Genomic DNA, 18181 nt, shown 5'->3' with positions numbered 1-18181 from the left:
GTGATCTTTGGGTTGTCTGTAACCATTCTCACAATCCTTCATGTATGCCGCTTTTGTATTTTCCTTGGCCTGCCAGACCTGGGTTTTACAGCAACTGTGCCTCTGGCCTTCCATTTCCTGATTACATTCCTTACAGTTAAAACTGTCAGTTTAAACCTCTGAGATAGCTTTTTGTAGCCTTCCCCTATACCATGATACTGAACAATCTTTGTTTTCAGATCTTTTGAGAGTTGTTTTGAGGATCCCATGCTGTCACTCTTCAGAGGAGAGTCAAACAGAAGCACAACTTGCAATTGGCCACCTTAAATATATCTTGTCTCATGATTGGACACACCTGCCTATGAAGTGCAAGGCTTAAAAAGCTAATCCAATCAATTTTGTGTTGTCAGTAATCTTCGTTTTCCGAAGTCGCCTGAAGTTGCCTCACGAGGAAACTTGGGGCGACTTCTGGAAACGAAGCGCTGCGAGTGCCATGTCGCAGGTGATTTCTCAATCGAGCAGGTGGAAGACGGGGGAAGCTGTTCAAGTAGACTAGTCGCCCCAAATAAAAGGTGATTAGTTGCCGGGTGACTAAATCTCCCTGAGTCCCCAAATTTTTGCACAGCCAGTTTTTCACATTTGATTTAATTTCACACAACTGAATACTGCTTCAGTAAAAATCTTTGTTCAGAAAACACCCCTGTACTCAGATGTTCCTGGGAAATCAAAGACATACCATTGTTTTTGTTGAACATGGAGTAAATTATTATGCAGGCTGAAAGGGGTTCCCAATATTTTCATATGACTGTATATTTTTTGAGTGTAGCATGCACAAGGAGAACATACAAACTCCTTTGTAGATAGTTTCTTGTCTGGAATTCCATACATGGAAACTCCTGGTTTATCTTTCTGTGTAAGAGCTAAATCCATTGTATTTTACAGCGATTATCTGTTATCTGCTATATAAACATAAGCGTTTTTTTTTCTATCCAGCTTGAATGGCTGCCCCCTTGGCTACTCAGCAGCTTAATTATATATGAGAAAACAAGCATGTTTTACCAGTTTAGGGTAACAACACACTATATTTTAATGCAATTAAAAAAAAATATTTTATTTATTTATTTTTAATTATTAAGCAATTTTTTTTTTTTGCTGTTACTGGTCCTTTTAACAAAGATTTCATAAGTTTTACACAAAAACATGCTGACATGATAGCAAAGTGGGATTCTGCCAGTTTGTTTTAGCATAATAGGAACGTTGAAGGAAATTCATTGTTTTTAAATGAACAGCATGCATTTCCCATGCCATTTAAAACATCTTAATAAAGTGCTTAGTAACGTATGTGGACAGTGCTGGATTTTTGTGATCATCATCTCAGAATCTGCTGGTAGATAAACATAGACCTACAGTACCAATGTTTGGTCTGTACCATTAGAAAGTTTTTTTTACACAATGTGAATTAAAACTGTAACGCTCCCTATAGAACTATGATTGTCATGCAGTATACTGTTCAAAAAAGGGCTAAGGAACAAGGCTAAGACAGCAATAATAAATCCCCACTTGCATCCATCCATACATATCCATCTACGCCAATCCTTTACCTAAAAATTAAGCTAAAACACAAACTGTCACTTAGCAGCATCTTTCCCACCACTACTTGAAAAATTTCCTAAAGAATAGATCAATCCTTTATCACTTCCACTACTGCTGCTGGACATAGCCTTGCACCTTGCATTGCTAGAGATCCCCTTAGATTATTCTTTGCGACTTTAAATTGGGCTTGGTAGATGAACCATTAATTGTCGATATATATGGAACAGCAGTGATTTGATTATTGATCGATTCAACATTTTTTTTGCATATAGTTTCACTGAAAGGGAGGATCTGGCCGAGGCATCTAGCTTCAAAATGATAATTTAACAAACTAAATTAGATCATACCAGTGCAGCATATGGTCCCACCTTTAAAACAAGCATTCTGAGGTTTCATCTAAAGTCTGTTATGCATCCTATTTTACTGACCATATGTCCCATATCATTGGCATACTCTCAGCTATATACTCACTGCACATCTAATCAAAAGCATATCCAAATACAAAACAAAAAGTGCATTATTTTAGAATAGCAAGGCCCCTATGCCTACAAACAATACCTTATGTTTGTTATAGGAGGAAATGTGCTTCCAGATGTTTAGAACCTTTTTCTCCTCACACAAACCTTGTTACCTTTGCAGGTTTCTATGTGTATTTTTATCTGTATTTGAAGAGGTCATTTCGAAGTGATTGGCAATCAAATTGCTTTTTGGTCCAGCCCGTCATCACACTATAAATGAATAGGAGAAGTGAAGGAGAGATGAGAATGAGAAAAAAAAATGAGTAACAAAATCAATCCAAGGTCTAGATAGAAAACAAACTGTATGAGCATCATAGGTAAGCATGGACTGCAACACTGCAAAATACCAGCCCTGGCTGATAATAAGAAATTGATTTTCCTGAAAGTGCAGGCAGAGATGACAAATTCATTAAAAACCTTTTAAGTTGAAATTCAGAACAATATTGTGTGATAATAGGGCACTAACTTTTCAGACCATTTCGGCACTAGTTACTCCAATCCAATTGCTGGCTATTTCTGAAATTGATGGTGAGATGAAAAAGGGCCATGAAGGATCTGCTGCTACTTGTGAGCCATTGAGCTTTTTGTGTTATCATTGAGAGATACTGTGCAGTTCTGTACAATAAATGACAAATGTAGGGTCAGCCATTTTCCAGTTAAGCAACGATGGAAAATGCTGTTAATTGTTAATATTGGCTCTTTTTTAGTTCTAACTTTTCTCACCAAGCTGTCAAATGTTGCTTATGAAATAATTGCTTTTTTTTTGTATTATTGTGTTTACTTTCAGGTGGCTGAAATGCACGGAGAGCTCATAGAATTTAATGAGAGGCTTCATCGAACACTAATGGCAAAAGAAGTGCTTGTGTCACAAATGAGACAAGAATTGATTGATCTAAGAGGACCTGTAAGTATGGCTCATATAAATTAAAGGTTACATAATATTTCCAGACAAACAGATCCATCACCATTAATATGTTAACAGATTGATCAGCAGCAGGCAATTCTGTATCTTATCAAATATAGAAGCTGTGCGTGTATACTGTACATCACCCTCCAAACAAGCACCCACACATGCACACCAAATAATGTGCATATATATATATATATATATCGCTTGAATATGATACACTGTATTCTATGTAATTATCAGCATACATTGCTTAGACCAACATTTTTTGTCCTATTGATGGAACTATTTTAAGAGATGGCCTCTGAATAAGATGTCCTTTGCAGTATATGAATGAACATTGATTATGCAGTATACATCATGCTCTATTCATTGGTTTTACATTTTGGCACATATTGTATATGTTTATATATTTGTGTGTGTGTACGTGTGTGTATGAAGCATCAGGGCTAGAACTTAAAAAGCAGGAAAAAGTTTGAATGAGTAATAACTGTACAGGCATGGCATCTGTTATCCAGAAACCTGTTATCCAGACTCCATTTTAAACAAATAATTCCAATTTAAAAAAAAAAATCTTAGTAATACTAAAACAATAACTTGTACTTGATCCCAACTAAGATATAATTAATCCTTATTGGAGGCAAACCAATCCTATTGAGTTTAATTAATGTTTAAAGCGAATATGACTAAATCGGTCCAAATCCATTTGTCTAAAAACATTCACATTTATTCTTCCAAATTAAAAACAGCAGAAATTTATATAGATTTCACTTAAGGTGAAATGCCTTCTGGGATTGATGCAGAGGGAATTTCCTGTTTTTGGTTTTGCTTCCTATTGCATATATAGACAAATACAAGAGTCCTCTGCACTCAACCCATTATAAATATATTTAAGACAGACATTATGTGCATACTGCTACTGAAAAATGCCTTACCCTTTAAACAAAACAGGGATTGTTTGTCCATATATTGCAATATATTTAAGCTGGCCAACTACGTCAAAGTCATCCCATATCTGGCCAGTCCTACGCTTAATTTTCATCTGATTCATTAAGAATTCTATTGCTTCATTATACATTTTACAAAGGGACTAAATTTTACCTGCAACTTACTAGCTGCTTTCAAAGTAAAACTCCCAAACTTGGCTGCCCTTTTATTAGACACCAGTGGGATCACCTGACTATAGCTGGGAAGGGTGGGAGCTACAACATGGAGCTGGTCACTGCTCCTGTATAAACTATAACAAACAAGGGAAAGTTGTGCTCACCACTATTTTTTTTAAAAACATTAGGCGGGGGTGCAATGAGGCTGTGACCACAAAATACATATAGTCAAACACAAGAGTCCTCTGCACTCAACCCATTATCAATATATTTAAGACAGAGACACACATACACACACATATAGACACTATATAGACTTATCTATACACTCACATGTATAAACTATATAAGGGTATAGGACCTGTTATCCAGAATGATTGGGACCTGGAGTTTTCTGGATAAGGGGTCTTTCCATGATATGGATTTTCACACCTTAAGTCTACTAAAAACTATTTTAAACATGAATTGAACCCAATAGGGTTTGATCAAATTGGAACACTATGAGAGATGGCCATTCCATAATTTGGAGATTTCTGGATTAACTGGTTTCCAGGTAACGGATCTCATACTTGTAAACCTAGTAGTGCATCACAGCGCTGCAGCGCAAAAGGGGATCCGGAAGGCCCTGGGCAGCAGCCGGTGGGCCCTGGGCCCCCCCGGTCTGACCCTGCTCACAGTCCTCACTGTGAAGAACCACCTACACTGCTTCAAATGAAAGTTCTTTTCTTTTAGTCTAAAACCTGCTATTGCCTCTGGCTATAGTCTTACGATATATATATCGATATACAGTATATATATATATATATAGACAAATACAAGAGTCCTCTGCACTCAACCCATTATAAATACATTATAAATATATTTAATATATATTTATTATATATATATATATATATATATATATATATATATATATATATATAATACACAAAAGCCATGAATATCTTGTAAATTATACCCTTATAAACGGTGAGTTCTGATGTCATCAGTTATAAACGGTGAGTTCTGATGTCATTTGTGTCACATGACTCACTGAAATTTGTGTATTATAATAAATAAAGTACCCCCAGTTGCAAAATATGAGTTACCTCGGCGTTCCATGACCTGTATAAAAACACTCGGCCTTCGGCCTCGTGTTTTTAAATAGTCATTAAACTCCTCAGTAACTTATAATATCCTTATATTTTACAAGAGGGGGTACTTTATTCACTATATACGCCATTTGTTTCTTTAAAAGTATGAAAATTCCTTTTTCTCCCTCTCCAGTTTACCATCATATTTGGCAAAGCTCGCATTCAGCTGTTCTTTCTGCAATTCACCTTTCATCTGTTTAATTGCCTCTTTTAATGGACACATCTGTTCTTTCTTGATAAGAATAATAAATTCCATTAGGAATCCTTTTGAAATAGATTCCTTTCACCCCTATTTAACGTGTTTTTTTGTGTATAAATGTTAGAATGGTATGGTATGCATAATGGCTCATATACCCAGGTGTTCGAGAAGTGCTCATAAATACATCTCAGGTTAATGTGATTCAGAAAAGAAAAATAATCATTTATTTGTTTTCTATAGGTTTGTTCCTGATCTTTGCAATGTTTATAATGTTTATAATGCTCACCATTGTGGCCCATAGGTTTTCTTGTTTTGATGGCTATGGAATGTTATTACACTTTATCCATTGGTGTATACTATTGGAGAGTGCATTAATATTGGAACTAGAGTCAGTAGTGCACATTATCAAGCAAATTAACTGGCTTAAAGGGGCGTATCACCTTTACGTTAAGTTTTAGTATGTTGTAGAATGGCCAGTTCTACGCAACATTTTACTTGGTCTTCATGATTTATTTTTTTTATAGTTTTTTAATTATTTTTTCTGAAACCCTTTCCAGTTTTCAGATGGAGGTCACTGACCACATCTAAAAAAAATGTTCTGTATGGCTAGAAATGTATCGTTATTGTGACTTTTTATTACTTAGATTGCTATTCAGACCCTCCCCTAATTATATTCCAGTCTGTTATTCAAATCAATGCATGTTTGCTATGGTAATTTGGACTGTAGCAACAAGATTGTTGAAATTGCAAACTGGAGAGCTGCTGAATAAAAAGCTAAATACCTCAAAAACCATAAATAATAAAAAATGAAAACCAATTGCAAATTGTCTCAGAATATCAGTCTCTACATCATACTAAAAGTTAACTCAAAGACGAACAACCCCTTTAAGTAATCAGTCAATGTAAAGAGCCTGTTTGAGGCATCATTATTTTACCCACTTTTTAAGTTTGGATATATGGCTCTGAACCATTAGGCTGTCTCTGTGATATAAACCAGTGGTTCTGGATGCATAGTTGGCCAAAGGGACATAAAGGAGTGATTTGCATGTCTCCACCCATGATGCCTTATAGGAGAATTAAAAGTCTTATTTTTAGTATTTAGGCAGTGCTATGTGTATGGCATGAGACAAGTAAATACATTCTAATTTCAGAAGGCTTCACTTTGCATGTACTTGATTGTGAAGGGCTTTTTGGCTCCTTTTAGCCCATCTCACCCTAACCAGGTTCGGTTTTCTTATTTTGTATTTAAAATACTTGCAAATTGCATGACCCTTGATGTTGCTCTCACCTTTCCATATTTGAATGTACCTACTATAAACACTCACGTACCAACAGGCAGGGTACAAAAAGAAGTTGCCAAACTGAAGCAGTAATATATTATTCTCAGGATAATTCAGAAAGAACATTATGTGCTCTGCTTTACAGCAATCGTTATCAAAGCCTGCATACAGATTTTGTAGACACATATTGCTACATTAGAATATTTAACCATTTTAGTCATGAAAATTGAATGTTTTCTCAGCAGTACACATATAAATCTTAGTAAAATGGTCACGCATAAAACAAGTTCTGCTTTTTGCAGCTCCAGTTTTCATTAAGCAGTATAGGTAGCGTGTGCCATATCCAAGAGTATCATCTGTCATACTTCTGCCTAGATAGAACTATAATCCGGGAGAGTTTAGCATTTAGTTGAGAGTTTTCCCATTGAAAGAGGCCATAACATTTTTTTGTAAACAGAAATTAGATATATGCTGTTTACTAGGATAAATAACAAGGCTTTCAAATTAAAATGATTGGGGGTTTTTTTGCAGTAAATCTAGGAATTAGTAAAGCTGTTTTGTGTTTGAACAATGTATACAGAAAATAAGGGTTTTCAAAATGTGCTATGGTGTTGCATACATAGTGTGTGTGTGTGTTTGTTCGACACACACACAATCCTGGAAAAACACTTCTTCATGGGATTGTGCCATTGTTAAAAGCATGCTCTATCAAACTACTATCAACTTGTGCAGCATAATTCAGGCATACTCAAAATGCTTGGTACCTTGTCTTAGGCCAGGGGTCCCCTACCTTTTTTTACCATGAGCCACAACTATAAATACATGTTAATAATAATATATACAATTGTAAAAAGAATTGGAGAGTAACACAAGCATGCAAAAATTCATGGGAGCAAATAAGGTCTGTTATTGGCTATTTGGTAGCCCTTATGTGTACTCACAGCCCACAGTTTGGCAGTACATATGTTTTTAAGCAACAAAACTTGCCTCCAAGCCAATATTTCAAAAATAAGCACCTGCTTTCAGGCCACTGGAGCAACAGCCAAGGGGTTGAAGAGCAATATGTTGCTCACGAGTCAATGGTTGGGGATCACTGTCTTAAGGTGGGCATAGATGTAGAGATCCGCTCGTTTGGCGATGATGCCAAATGAGTGGATCTCTCCACATTGAAGTGGGCAATATCGGGTTGATCCGATCGTGTGTACTAGGGCCCAATGATCAGATCATAATGGATCCGATATGGGCGGTCGGATTGCGGGACCGCATACACTCATAGACGGGATTTTTTAACCAGTCCGATCAAGATGGCCAGATATCGATTGGGGAACCCTGTGGGATGGCCCCACACGGGCCAATAACGTATTCACGTTAAAATAAAGGCACACTGGCTTTCTTGATTAGAAAACACAGAAAGATGGGAGCATAAGTTCTCTGGAAATAATTTAGGGTTCTTTGATGCTTAGGCAATGCCCACTGACATTAAAATGAAATCTATTCTTAACGCTGTCCGTTTCATGACATACACATCTGATGCAATGCAAGTATATGTGCATGATAACCTTACTGCTGTATTGTATCTTATAGTCTTGTACATTATACAAGTAAGGGATGTATTACAAGCTTAATTTAGCTTTCAAATATAGTGGCCTTTTAATACCCTTTTCCTTATGATGTAGTGGAGTTCCCCGGAGGAGTGCCTGTAGCTCCAATTATAAATAATACGTGCATTAGATCACAGTGTCTGTGATCTAAATCTACAAAGGAAACACAGCAATATCTAGGAGGTCTAAATGCAGTTCATGGTATTGTTAGTTAGAATTGGAGCTAGGGTAAACATGACTCATTCAGTTAATAAACATGCAGAATTATTTTTCCCAATAAAACAATTATTTTCCAGTTTAACATGAATCCAGTAATAGACTGACAAGCACAGCAGGGGATTCCAGGTATACATTCATAGCACTGCAGGGCCACTTGAACTGACAACCCATCGCCAGTTAGTGGGATTTACCGACTATCCTAAAACACAATGTTCGTTCAATAAAGATCAAACCTATTTCTTCTATAAGAAAATATTTAGTGTTTTGTGAAAGGCAGAGGTAGAATATCCTTTGTGCTTGCCTTTATCTCTGTGAATGAGGTCTGTAGTTCATCAGTTACAAGTCGATTAAATAGATGTAGTCGTACCAATCACTTTCTATAAAGAAGGGGAAATAGCATGTTTTTTTAAAAATTAACAATAGCTCTAGCAATGTGAAACATTGTACAGTTTGATTAAAAACTGTCGACTTTCTTACTGCTCAAATACTAGGCTTTATTTTCTAGTAATGACTCGCTGGGTACCCCAACCAGTGCACTAATGAAATATTTTAAACCAGAAGCAATATAAAAAAATGAGGGTTCTTAATACATAGGCCACTGTGCAGCTTTCTTTCCACTTACCTGTAGGCTAATGTAACTGACATGATTTATGGCTTTAACTTCCCTAATTCTTTGCTAGAGAAAGGCTTGAGTGCAGTTTGTAATTTGTTACATATGGGCATGTCCTGCAGATCTTTCACCTAAACCCTGGTCTGAGTGTATTTCAGTTCATTTGATGAGGTCTTTTTGCATCGTCTCTGCATCTGAATATATTTCAGATATTATGCGTTGGTTACATATGTAGTGCTATAGTAAACTGCTTTGTATTTAGCAGTTATAGCTACTTTCCTTTGTGGGCTGAGACCACAGATGAGCTCTCTTTCTCAGGGGCAAGCCCTCGAGGGTATAGTGTAACTGTAACTGTGCAATAGCACAATGATGGGCGCCAGTAGTTCTTTAATGGTTGAACATAGAACTGTATTTATTGAACAATAGCACATAGATCATTCAGCACGTTGATCCACAATGGAGCATAGAACATACACAGCAGCATAAAGGAAGCATATACTCACAGCACGTATAGGCTGAATCCCCACAGGCTAGGGAATATACAGCAGAGAGTATGTTGACAGCATGTGATGGGTATTGCCCGGTTTTCAGGATATCTTCCAGTGGCAGACCAGGGGAACTCCTGACATCCCTATCTCAACAATTGGTTCCTTACTCTGGGTCTGTAATACCCTGGGATCTTAATCCCTCTAATCTCCTTGGTGGAGCCTTGAGCTGCTCAACTAAATAACCTCTCTATCACTCCTAGAGTGATCTATAATTGAGTATAGCTTTCTAATTACTAGGGCCTAGGGTCAACACTACCCATTCCCTTCCAGCCTGCTTGGTTGGGCTAAAGCAATGGACCCAGACCTCATGGTTCCTAATCCTTTTATACTCTGGCACAGTGCCATCTGGTGTACACTGTGTGAACTACAGGGGTTACATAAGCACACGTTCCCCATAAGGACCGTTTAGGCGTCCATATAACTAGGTTTGTGTCTGTCTGTAATGTGTAAGGGTGTCTAAGATTTTCACATCCCTACACATATATTTACGTTGTTAAGTTGGGCTGAAAAAAAGACCATCAATTTTAACTCATCTAAATGAACCCCAGTGCACATGTATACACGCACTCATACCAGCACCTCCATACATTCATATATAAAAACGATATATACCAATATCTATGCTAATTGTATGTTATAGTATCACAATAGCCTTTGAATTATGTTTGTCCAAGGAATCATCCAAGCCACAAAGGCATTAGTAGAATAAGTGAAGAACCACCTACACTGCTTGTGTTCTGTTCCTCTAGGACAAAAGAGGTGGCTTCTGGTGCTGTGATTCTTTTTATTGGATAAAAGGTCTTCCCGCTATCTGTCTATAATGCCTCTAATGTATTTGTAAAGTGTAATCATGTCCCCTCGCAAGCACTTTTTTTCCAGAGTAAATTGGAAAAAAAAAAATTTTAATCCTCCATCTCTATTACCAATTTAGTTGTACGTCTCTGCGCTCGCTCCAGCTCTGCCTTACCAGGGACCTATAAAGAGGCAAAATTATGTTTTTATCCCTTGAGTTAATGCCCTTTTTATGCAAGACAGTACTGTATTTGCTTTAGTAGCCATAGAATGACAGTGCCTGAAATTCGACAGTTTGTTACATACAAATCCCTTACAGTTAAAACAAAAGTTGGGATACTGCGTAAAATATAAATAAAAAGAGAATGGGATTATTTGCTAATCGTTTCAACCCTAATTGAAATAGTACAAAGATGCCATATGAGGGGGCCAATTTATCAAAAATTGCATTTTCATTTTTTCACGATTCGAGAAAAAATTCGGTGAAAAAACATGAGTACAAATATACTACAGAATATTCTTAATATGGTCAAAATTTCTTAAAGAATAAAACCACGAAAAGTCGCCAGAAAAAACTCGCCAAGTAAAAGCTGGCGAGGTTGTATAGAAGTCAATGGGAATGTTCTCTGACAATTTTATTTATTTATTTTCCCAGTTTATTTAAACATTCGAGATTTTCAGCCTCATTGACAATGACATTCTCACTGGTACGCAACCTTTCTTTACCAAGAAACCGGGGAATTTTTTGTTGCGTTTCTTTTAAGTAAGCAAGCATTAGAGAAAAAAAGTCACACAAGTCTTGTCTGCGTCCCCTCGTCCACATTTTTTTTTTTTTGATGAACACAGATTTTGATAAATCTGCCCCTTCATGTTAAAACTGAAATAATTTTGTTTGCTGAAAAATATATTCTCATTTAGAATGTGATGCCAGCAACACATTTAACACAAAAAGCTAGGACTCTTTTCATGAAACTGTGTACAGGTATGGGATATGTTATCCAGAAACCCGTTATCCAGAAAGCTCCAAATTGCAGAAAGACTGTCTCCCATACATGCCATTTTATCCAAATAATCCAAATTTTTAAAAATGATTTCCCCATTCTCTGTAATAATAAAACAGTGCCTTGTTCGTGATCTAAGATATAATTGATCCTTATTGGAAGCCAAACCAGTTTATTGGGTATGTTTAATATTTATATGATTTTCTAGTAGACTTAAGGTATGAAGATCCAAATTACTGAAAGATCCATTATCCTGAAACCTCCAGGACCTGAGAGTTCTGGATAACAAATCCCATACCTGTATTATTTATCTACAATACATAGTTTCATATGATGCTGCTGGTTTTAAAAACACACAGGCAGATCTGGTAGATTCTAACATACCTGGTTGCTCCTGGTGTGTTACAAAAAATATTAATCAGAATAGCATTTTTGGAGTGCACCTTATGGGGACTGAACACTGATGAAGATGTTGAATATATAAAGAGCTTGGGAATAGTCATTACTTGTTCAGGTGTCAGTGTATCACTCTGCTGACTGAAAGGCAGTCTGGGGAACAACATTCTTGTGTGATCTCTGTCTTACCTTTAACTTGGTGTATACTGTATAATACAGAACGGCTGTAAATAGAGCTGCCAACTAAATAAATGTACTGTAGTAAGTGACGATGTAGAATTTACTGATTTTTATTTTCATATGTTCTCATATCAAATTCTGCCAGGGAAATAAATGTTTCATAAAGACAAGTGCACTCAGAGATACTGTATTCTGAACGCAGGTTGCTGAGCTGTGAAAAACTATGCTTACTGTACAACAGTTTCCAGGATCAGGCCGATGCAAAAATACAGAGATGCATATCTCAGTGATAAAAAAATTAATATAACAGGTATGGGATCCATTATCCAGAAACCCGTTATCCAGAATGCTCCAAATACAGAATCACTGTCTCCGTTAGACTCCATTTTATCTGAATAATCCAAATTTTTCAAAATGATTTTTTCTCTATTATAATAAAACTGTACCTTGTACTATACTATACATACTAAGATATACTAATCCTTATTGAACGCAGAACCAGCCTATTGGGTTTATTTAATGTTTAAATGATTTTCTTGTAGACTTAAGGTATGAAGATCCAAATTACGGAAAGATCATCGGAATGCCTAAGTCCCAAGCATTCTGGATAATAGGTTTTATATATATATATATATATATATATACACATATACATATATAAATGTATATATTCATTGTATACTATTTGAACCTTGGAAGCATTCCAACTATTCTCCATTTTTTGTAAAGAAGCGGCTCTAACAATGAAATTTGTAGCTGCCGTATCTGCCAGTTAGCAAGCTAGCAAGCCTCCCCGCTACAATGCACACTGTTCACTTGGCTACAACGTGTTCCTTTTCTTTTGCTATACACTTAAAACACCGTTGCGTATTAAAATGCATATATAGTTCTTCCGTTACATGAAGCGTAATGAAATTGATTTCTTCTCATTACGGCAGGTCCCTGGAGACTTGAGTCAGACGTCTGAAGACCAGAGTTTGTCAGATTTTGAAACGTAAGTTATCAGTGTTTAACCATAGAGGCTTTGCAAGCCGTAGGTTTTTCTTTGGGCGCCGTGGGATTCTAACTCATAAATGAAACATCCAACATGTGCTGCCAGTATATCTACAGCTCATCATATCTCATGTCATTGTTCTGACCAGAAAATGACTTTGTTATGGGTAGGCTAAACTGACTGAATTCAATGTATGCAGTGAATAGGATTCTCTAATGTTTTAGAACAGTTTAATGAAAAATAATCATGCTGCTTTATTTCTAGAAAAATATTCTCTCTGCTTCACCCGTGAGAAGAAGTGTTAATGGCTTACCTTAGATCAGTGATCCCCAACCAGTAGCTCGTGAGCAACATGTTGCTCCCCAACCCCTTGGATGTTGCTCTCAGTGGCCTCAGAGCAGGTGCTTATTTTTGAATTCCAGGCTTGGAGGCAAATTTTGGTTGCATAAAAACCAAGTGTCCTACCAAATAGAGGCCCCTGTAGGCTGCCAGTCCACATAGGGGCTACCAATAGTCAATCACAACCCTTATTTGGCACTAACTAGGAAAAATTTTCATGCTTGTGTTGCTCCCCAACTCTTTTTACATCTGAATGTTGCTCACGGGTGGAAAATGGTTGGGGATCCCTGCCTTAGATAGTGAGGTGGGAAACGAAACAACCTCTACTGTTAATTTTACTTTTTTATCAGTTGTTTCTTTTAAATAACATTCCTGTAACATTAAAGAGAAATGATTCAGTTTTTCTAAATGTAAGGTTAAAGTAATGATTTTAGTTTCTGATGTCCTTATTGATTGGTCATCACCCCAATAAAATGTCTGTACATGGGTGGGACCACCAGCCTATGTCCATTAGGCACAAAACGTGTTAGGCCTAATAAATCAATTCTTGCTACTGCTTTTATTACCAGTGGGTCTCTTTCATACGTATCTGGGATTTAGTAATCTGCATCAAACAAGGTACGGGTCTGGGTCGTTGGGTCCCACAAGGGCAGCGGCCAACCTTGCAGCCACTTAATACAAATTAGTGATTTCAATGAGCTCAGTGTATTCAGGCCATTCAGGCCATATAGTTATATTTTGCTGAAAATGCTTGTGGAATGCAGGTTAAAAGTTGGTGGTGTACATGGATTGAACTTTGATACATTTCAATTTCTAGTGGTTGTAGGAAGACCTGACATCAATTTAATCTACAGTTTCCTGTCTTTTCCCTTTGTAAAACTCCAGTGCCTTTGATCATATTCTAGACTATATGCAGAGGTCAGGATAACATTTGTTCTTGTACATGTTTGTCAGAGCCTTTGCCCTTCACCCTGGATTGGCTAACGGAATTGATTTTAGTCCCTTATTCACACACTTCTTTCTATTCTATTTAGCACTTTTGCTATTGATTTAATTACCAAATTTGCTGTTCTTTAAATGTGTATAAAATTCATTTCACCCAGTGTAAATACCATCTGAAGAATGTTTTACATTTTGTCCGAAATTGTTCTCCTAATAGTGATAGTTTATATACTTCTATTTTTTCATTGTTTTCTTCAGTGCTTTTCTTTCATTCAATGTATTTGTATAGTTATCAGTAATTACTTGCCAAATTGTCTCTTTATAAGCCTAAAATCCTTGCATTGTGTTTGTGTATCTGCACCGTAATGGCTGCCATCCTTTATATGTTGCATGACATAAAAACCCATTAATACATTTTGTTTTCAGTGAAAGGCATTTTAAATGAAAAATTTTACATTTTCTAGAAACAATGCAACATTTTCAAAAGTTCAAAACTATTTTCTTCCTCTTCAATATTTCTTCAACGTTTCAGAGCTGTCTTTTATCAAGGGGATTTGGATGTATTTCTGCCAGAGCTTTATATAAATCCCTTACTAGGTACCAGCAAAGTTTGCTCATAATTTTTTGTGATGTCACACTGCAGGATTTCCTTTGACAATGTGCTAACTTTTTGTGACTGTTGGGGGTGTAAAATTAAATGCAGATGCATTAAATTCAGGTAACTACACAAACGTTTCTCTGATACTACGGTGACATATTATCAATGCGTCTTTTTGACAATATAAAACATACGGGGCAATACTCTGTATTTGTGAGCATAATGATAACATCACCATGGTAACAGAGTTTGTGTATGTGCCTTCAGTTAAATTTATGTCAATAGCTGACCCCTAAAGCCAAAGTGATGATGCAGTGCTATACCCACCTGTGTTTTTTGATTTCACCCCCAGCCAGTCATAAAAGTTGATGCAATGTCAACTGAAATGCGGCTTGTAATGTGTAAGGGATTTAAAGGAGAAATAAACGCTAACATAAAAGACGGGTAGAAATGCGGAATTGTGTATGTTGAACTTAATGCAGCAGCCTAAAGTTTCATAATTACTGTTACATTAATGCTTTAGGCCTTTGTGCACATGGGGGGGTGACCATTTTGGATTTTGTTTTTTTATAGTTTAAGTTCTCTTTAAATAAAGCTCTGGCAGAATTAGAATGCCTTTGATAAGGTCATAGTTCCAAAATGTTTTCTTATTTGCCCAAAGTGTCTGCTTTGTTATTCTCAATTTAAATTTTTGTTCTAAAGGGGATTTAATATTGTTGTAGTTGCTGTTATTGCACTTTTTGCTTATAAAAAGCATATAACTTTCTCCTGTATTGGGCTTCGAACAGCAGTGCATTTGCGCCATATTATTTATATATTGTTTTTTTCTCTGAATTCCTAGAATTCCAGAGCGTCCTCCTTATATGTTATAAAAATTTAGAGAGAACATACTGTATACAATATTGCTGCATGTGACCATGGGGAAAACTATTAGACTACAGTCTATGGGCAGGAAGGGACTGGTGCAAAGGAACACTGCCAACCCCATACAGAACTGTTTGTAAATCTCTCTGTTTAACCATCTATCTGTCTGCTTTTTTTTACAAAGCAATTTTGAGCTCAGCTGCCTTTCTAAGCATCACTTTTCATATCTGAAGCCTTTTCTTATAAGTATGTTGATCATGTGAGGTAGAAAGAGCGCAGAATTAAACATTAAGCTGCAGAACGTCTGTCTGTAAGATTTTAACAAGGACAGCCTTTTGGGAAAACAGCAAAGCATTAGAAATCTTACTCAAGTGCCATCAGCTAAGAAACCCATGCCTTTATCCTACTCTATTGCTCCCACACTCCTCAGCATATCTTGCTCACCTTGGAGGGTGTTGTCTGGTTATTTAATACCGTATTCTATTTATATTTTGTTGAGAAAAGTACTTTACATTAGGAGAGGTGTTTCACTACTGATTCAGAAGGGCTGCAATTTATGCATTGAACCAAAGCATATCTGGATAGGATATTCACACATTTGTTTTTAAATCAATGTCATGTTGACAACATGGAATCGGGTTGAGCTCTCCTTTCAACTGTAAGTGTCCCTTTTTCTCTTTTTTAACAGATCGCACCGTGCCCTTATAAATGTATGGATACCCTCAGTTTTTCTCCGGGGTAAATCTGCCAATGCCTTTCATGTTTATCAGGTAAGACCTTGAAGAGCATGGAAGATTTCTCTGTGCTGCGTATGCAGGTTTGTATATCAAATCCCATTCTCACAGCCGAGCAGCACTTATGGTAGATCTGTGAGGACTTCCTTTTGCGATGATGGATTATGGGAAAAGAGACTGAATATTTTTTTTGGTTTCAATACAAAACAGACAAGCTCCATACATTATATTATATTTTTATCAAAATTCTTTTAAGACTGCTTGGGTGACTTAGTAATAAGTAATAATTGTAATGCACTCATACATTTGGTAAATGATCCTTACCCATCAACACAAAAGTGACCGTTCTCTTATGGGGAGAATAACATAACAAGGAAAAAAGAATGAAAAATCAAAGTCCTATAGTATATGAGTTTAGTTACAGTCTATACTAGTCTTTGAACCACAGGTAAGTACTGCATTCCTTTATACTGTCACCAGGTAACATACCTCTACATCTCATTAATAAAATCATTAGAAAATACCAACCATTTACAGATTACTTTAAAAACAATTAGATCCGTTGTCATGTTTTGCAAAGAATAGCCATTAGCATGTATTGTTGATTGTAGCATGTGGTGACTGCTGTATACATTGATAAAGCAGGGTGTACGTCTACTTGTAGTACCCTGTGTGCATTCCGGAATATGGACTAGGGATAGTCCACATTAATATACACCAGTCCCAGAGCTGGTTTTTGATATACAGTATACATAGAATTGCGGTTGACACCAATTGGCTTGGGTGACATCTTGACAAGTACACTATCCAGTACTACTCATGTTTAATGAGTTTTTAAAGTACTATATATGTGAATGTTTTCATAGGTCTGTATATGAATGAATATACTGTATATAATCCATAAAATATCAGCACTTGCGTTTAGATACTCGACACTGCCTGGGTGCACGCCACCAACTGCTCACTCGATATTCCCATGAACAAGGCACACTCTCAGGTTTTATGAATATAGAGAATATAGAGCACTAACGTTTTGGCTGTTTCCCAGCCTTTCTCAAAGTTACAAAACACAGTAAAATCCACCCTTAAATACATAGTAGTTGGCGCAAATTTCAAAAACCTCCACCCCTCCATATATATATATATATATATATATATACTATTGTCTTATTTTGATCCAGGGAACTATATAACGGCATACTAGCACAAAATACAGATTTTCATGGAAGCCTTTATTTGTATAAATCGTTTCGATTTTCTTTCCTCTTCTTGTGTGTGCCTGTGTTCACCTTTCACTGAAAACCTTGCTTTCTCTTTCTTGTTATGTGATCTGTCACTCACATATCGCATCACCTGTCTTTATTTTGCATGTTTTCATTATTTTCCTTACCATTCCTATTTTGCTCCTGAGCAATTGTTACCCACACGTTCCTGTTGAGTAAACGTGAATAAAATGAGCGTGGCTTAAGCTGTTTCAATCCTCACTTTAAGAGATGTTGTAAACATCCTTCTTTTATTTTATTTAATTTATTATTTATATTTATAGCCCGCTCTGATTCATTTTCTTTTTCTGCACCGACTGCATCTTGTGAAGCAGCTGTAAATGTAGTTGCTTGATTTATTCCTGTGAAAACTTATTTGCAAGAAGAAA

The 18181-nt window shown here is 36.5% G+C and overlaps 1 protein-coding gene across 4 annotated transcripts in view; it reads left to right on the top strand.

Annotated features, from left to right (window-relative positions):
- Nucleotides 1–18181, top strand: part of snx29.L (sorting nexin 29 L homeolog) — a 290583-nt gene that overhangs the window by 138486 nt on the left and 133916 nt on the right. For all 4 annotated transcript variants that reach the window (XM_018236316.2, XM_041575891.1, XM_018236317.2 and 1 more), the window contains exons 16-18: nucleotides 2878–2994; nucleotides 12998–13053; nucleotides 16485–16566. In XM_018236316.2, coding sequence (XP_018091805.1) covers nucleotides 2878–2994; nucleotides 12998–13053; nucleotides 16485–16566 — 255 coding nt within the window. The remainder of the gene's footprint in view (nucleotides 1–2877; nucleotides 2995–12997; nucleotides 13054–16484; nucleotides 16567–18181) is intronic.

Source organism: Xenopus laevis, chromosome 9_10L (assembly GCF_017654675.1).
Source record: "Xenopus laevis strain J_2021 chromosome 9_10L, Xenopus_laevis_v10.1, whole genome shotgun sequence".
Lineage (NCBI taxonomy): Eukaryota > Metazoa > Chordata > Amphibia > Anura > Pipidae > Xenopus > Xenopus laevis.
Note: the sequence above shows the minus strand (reverse complement) of the source record. Positions and strands in the feature narration are given on the sequence as shown.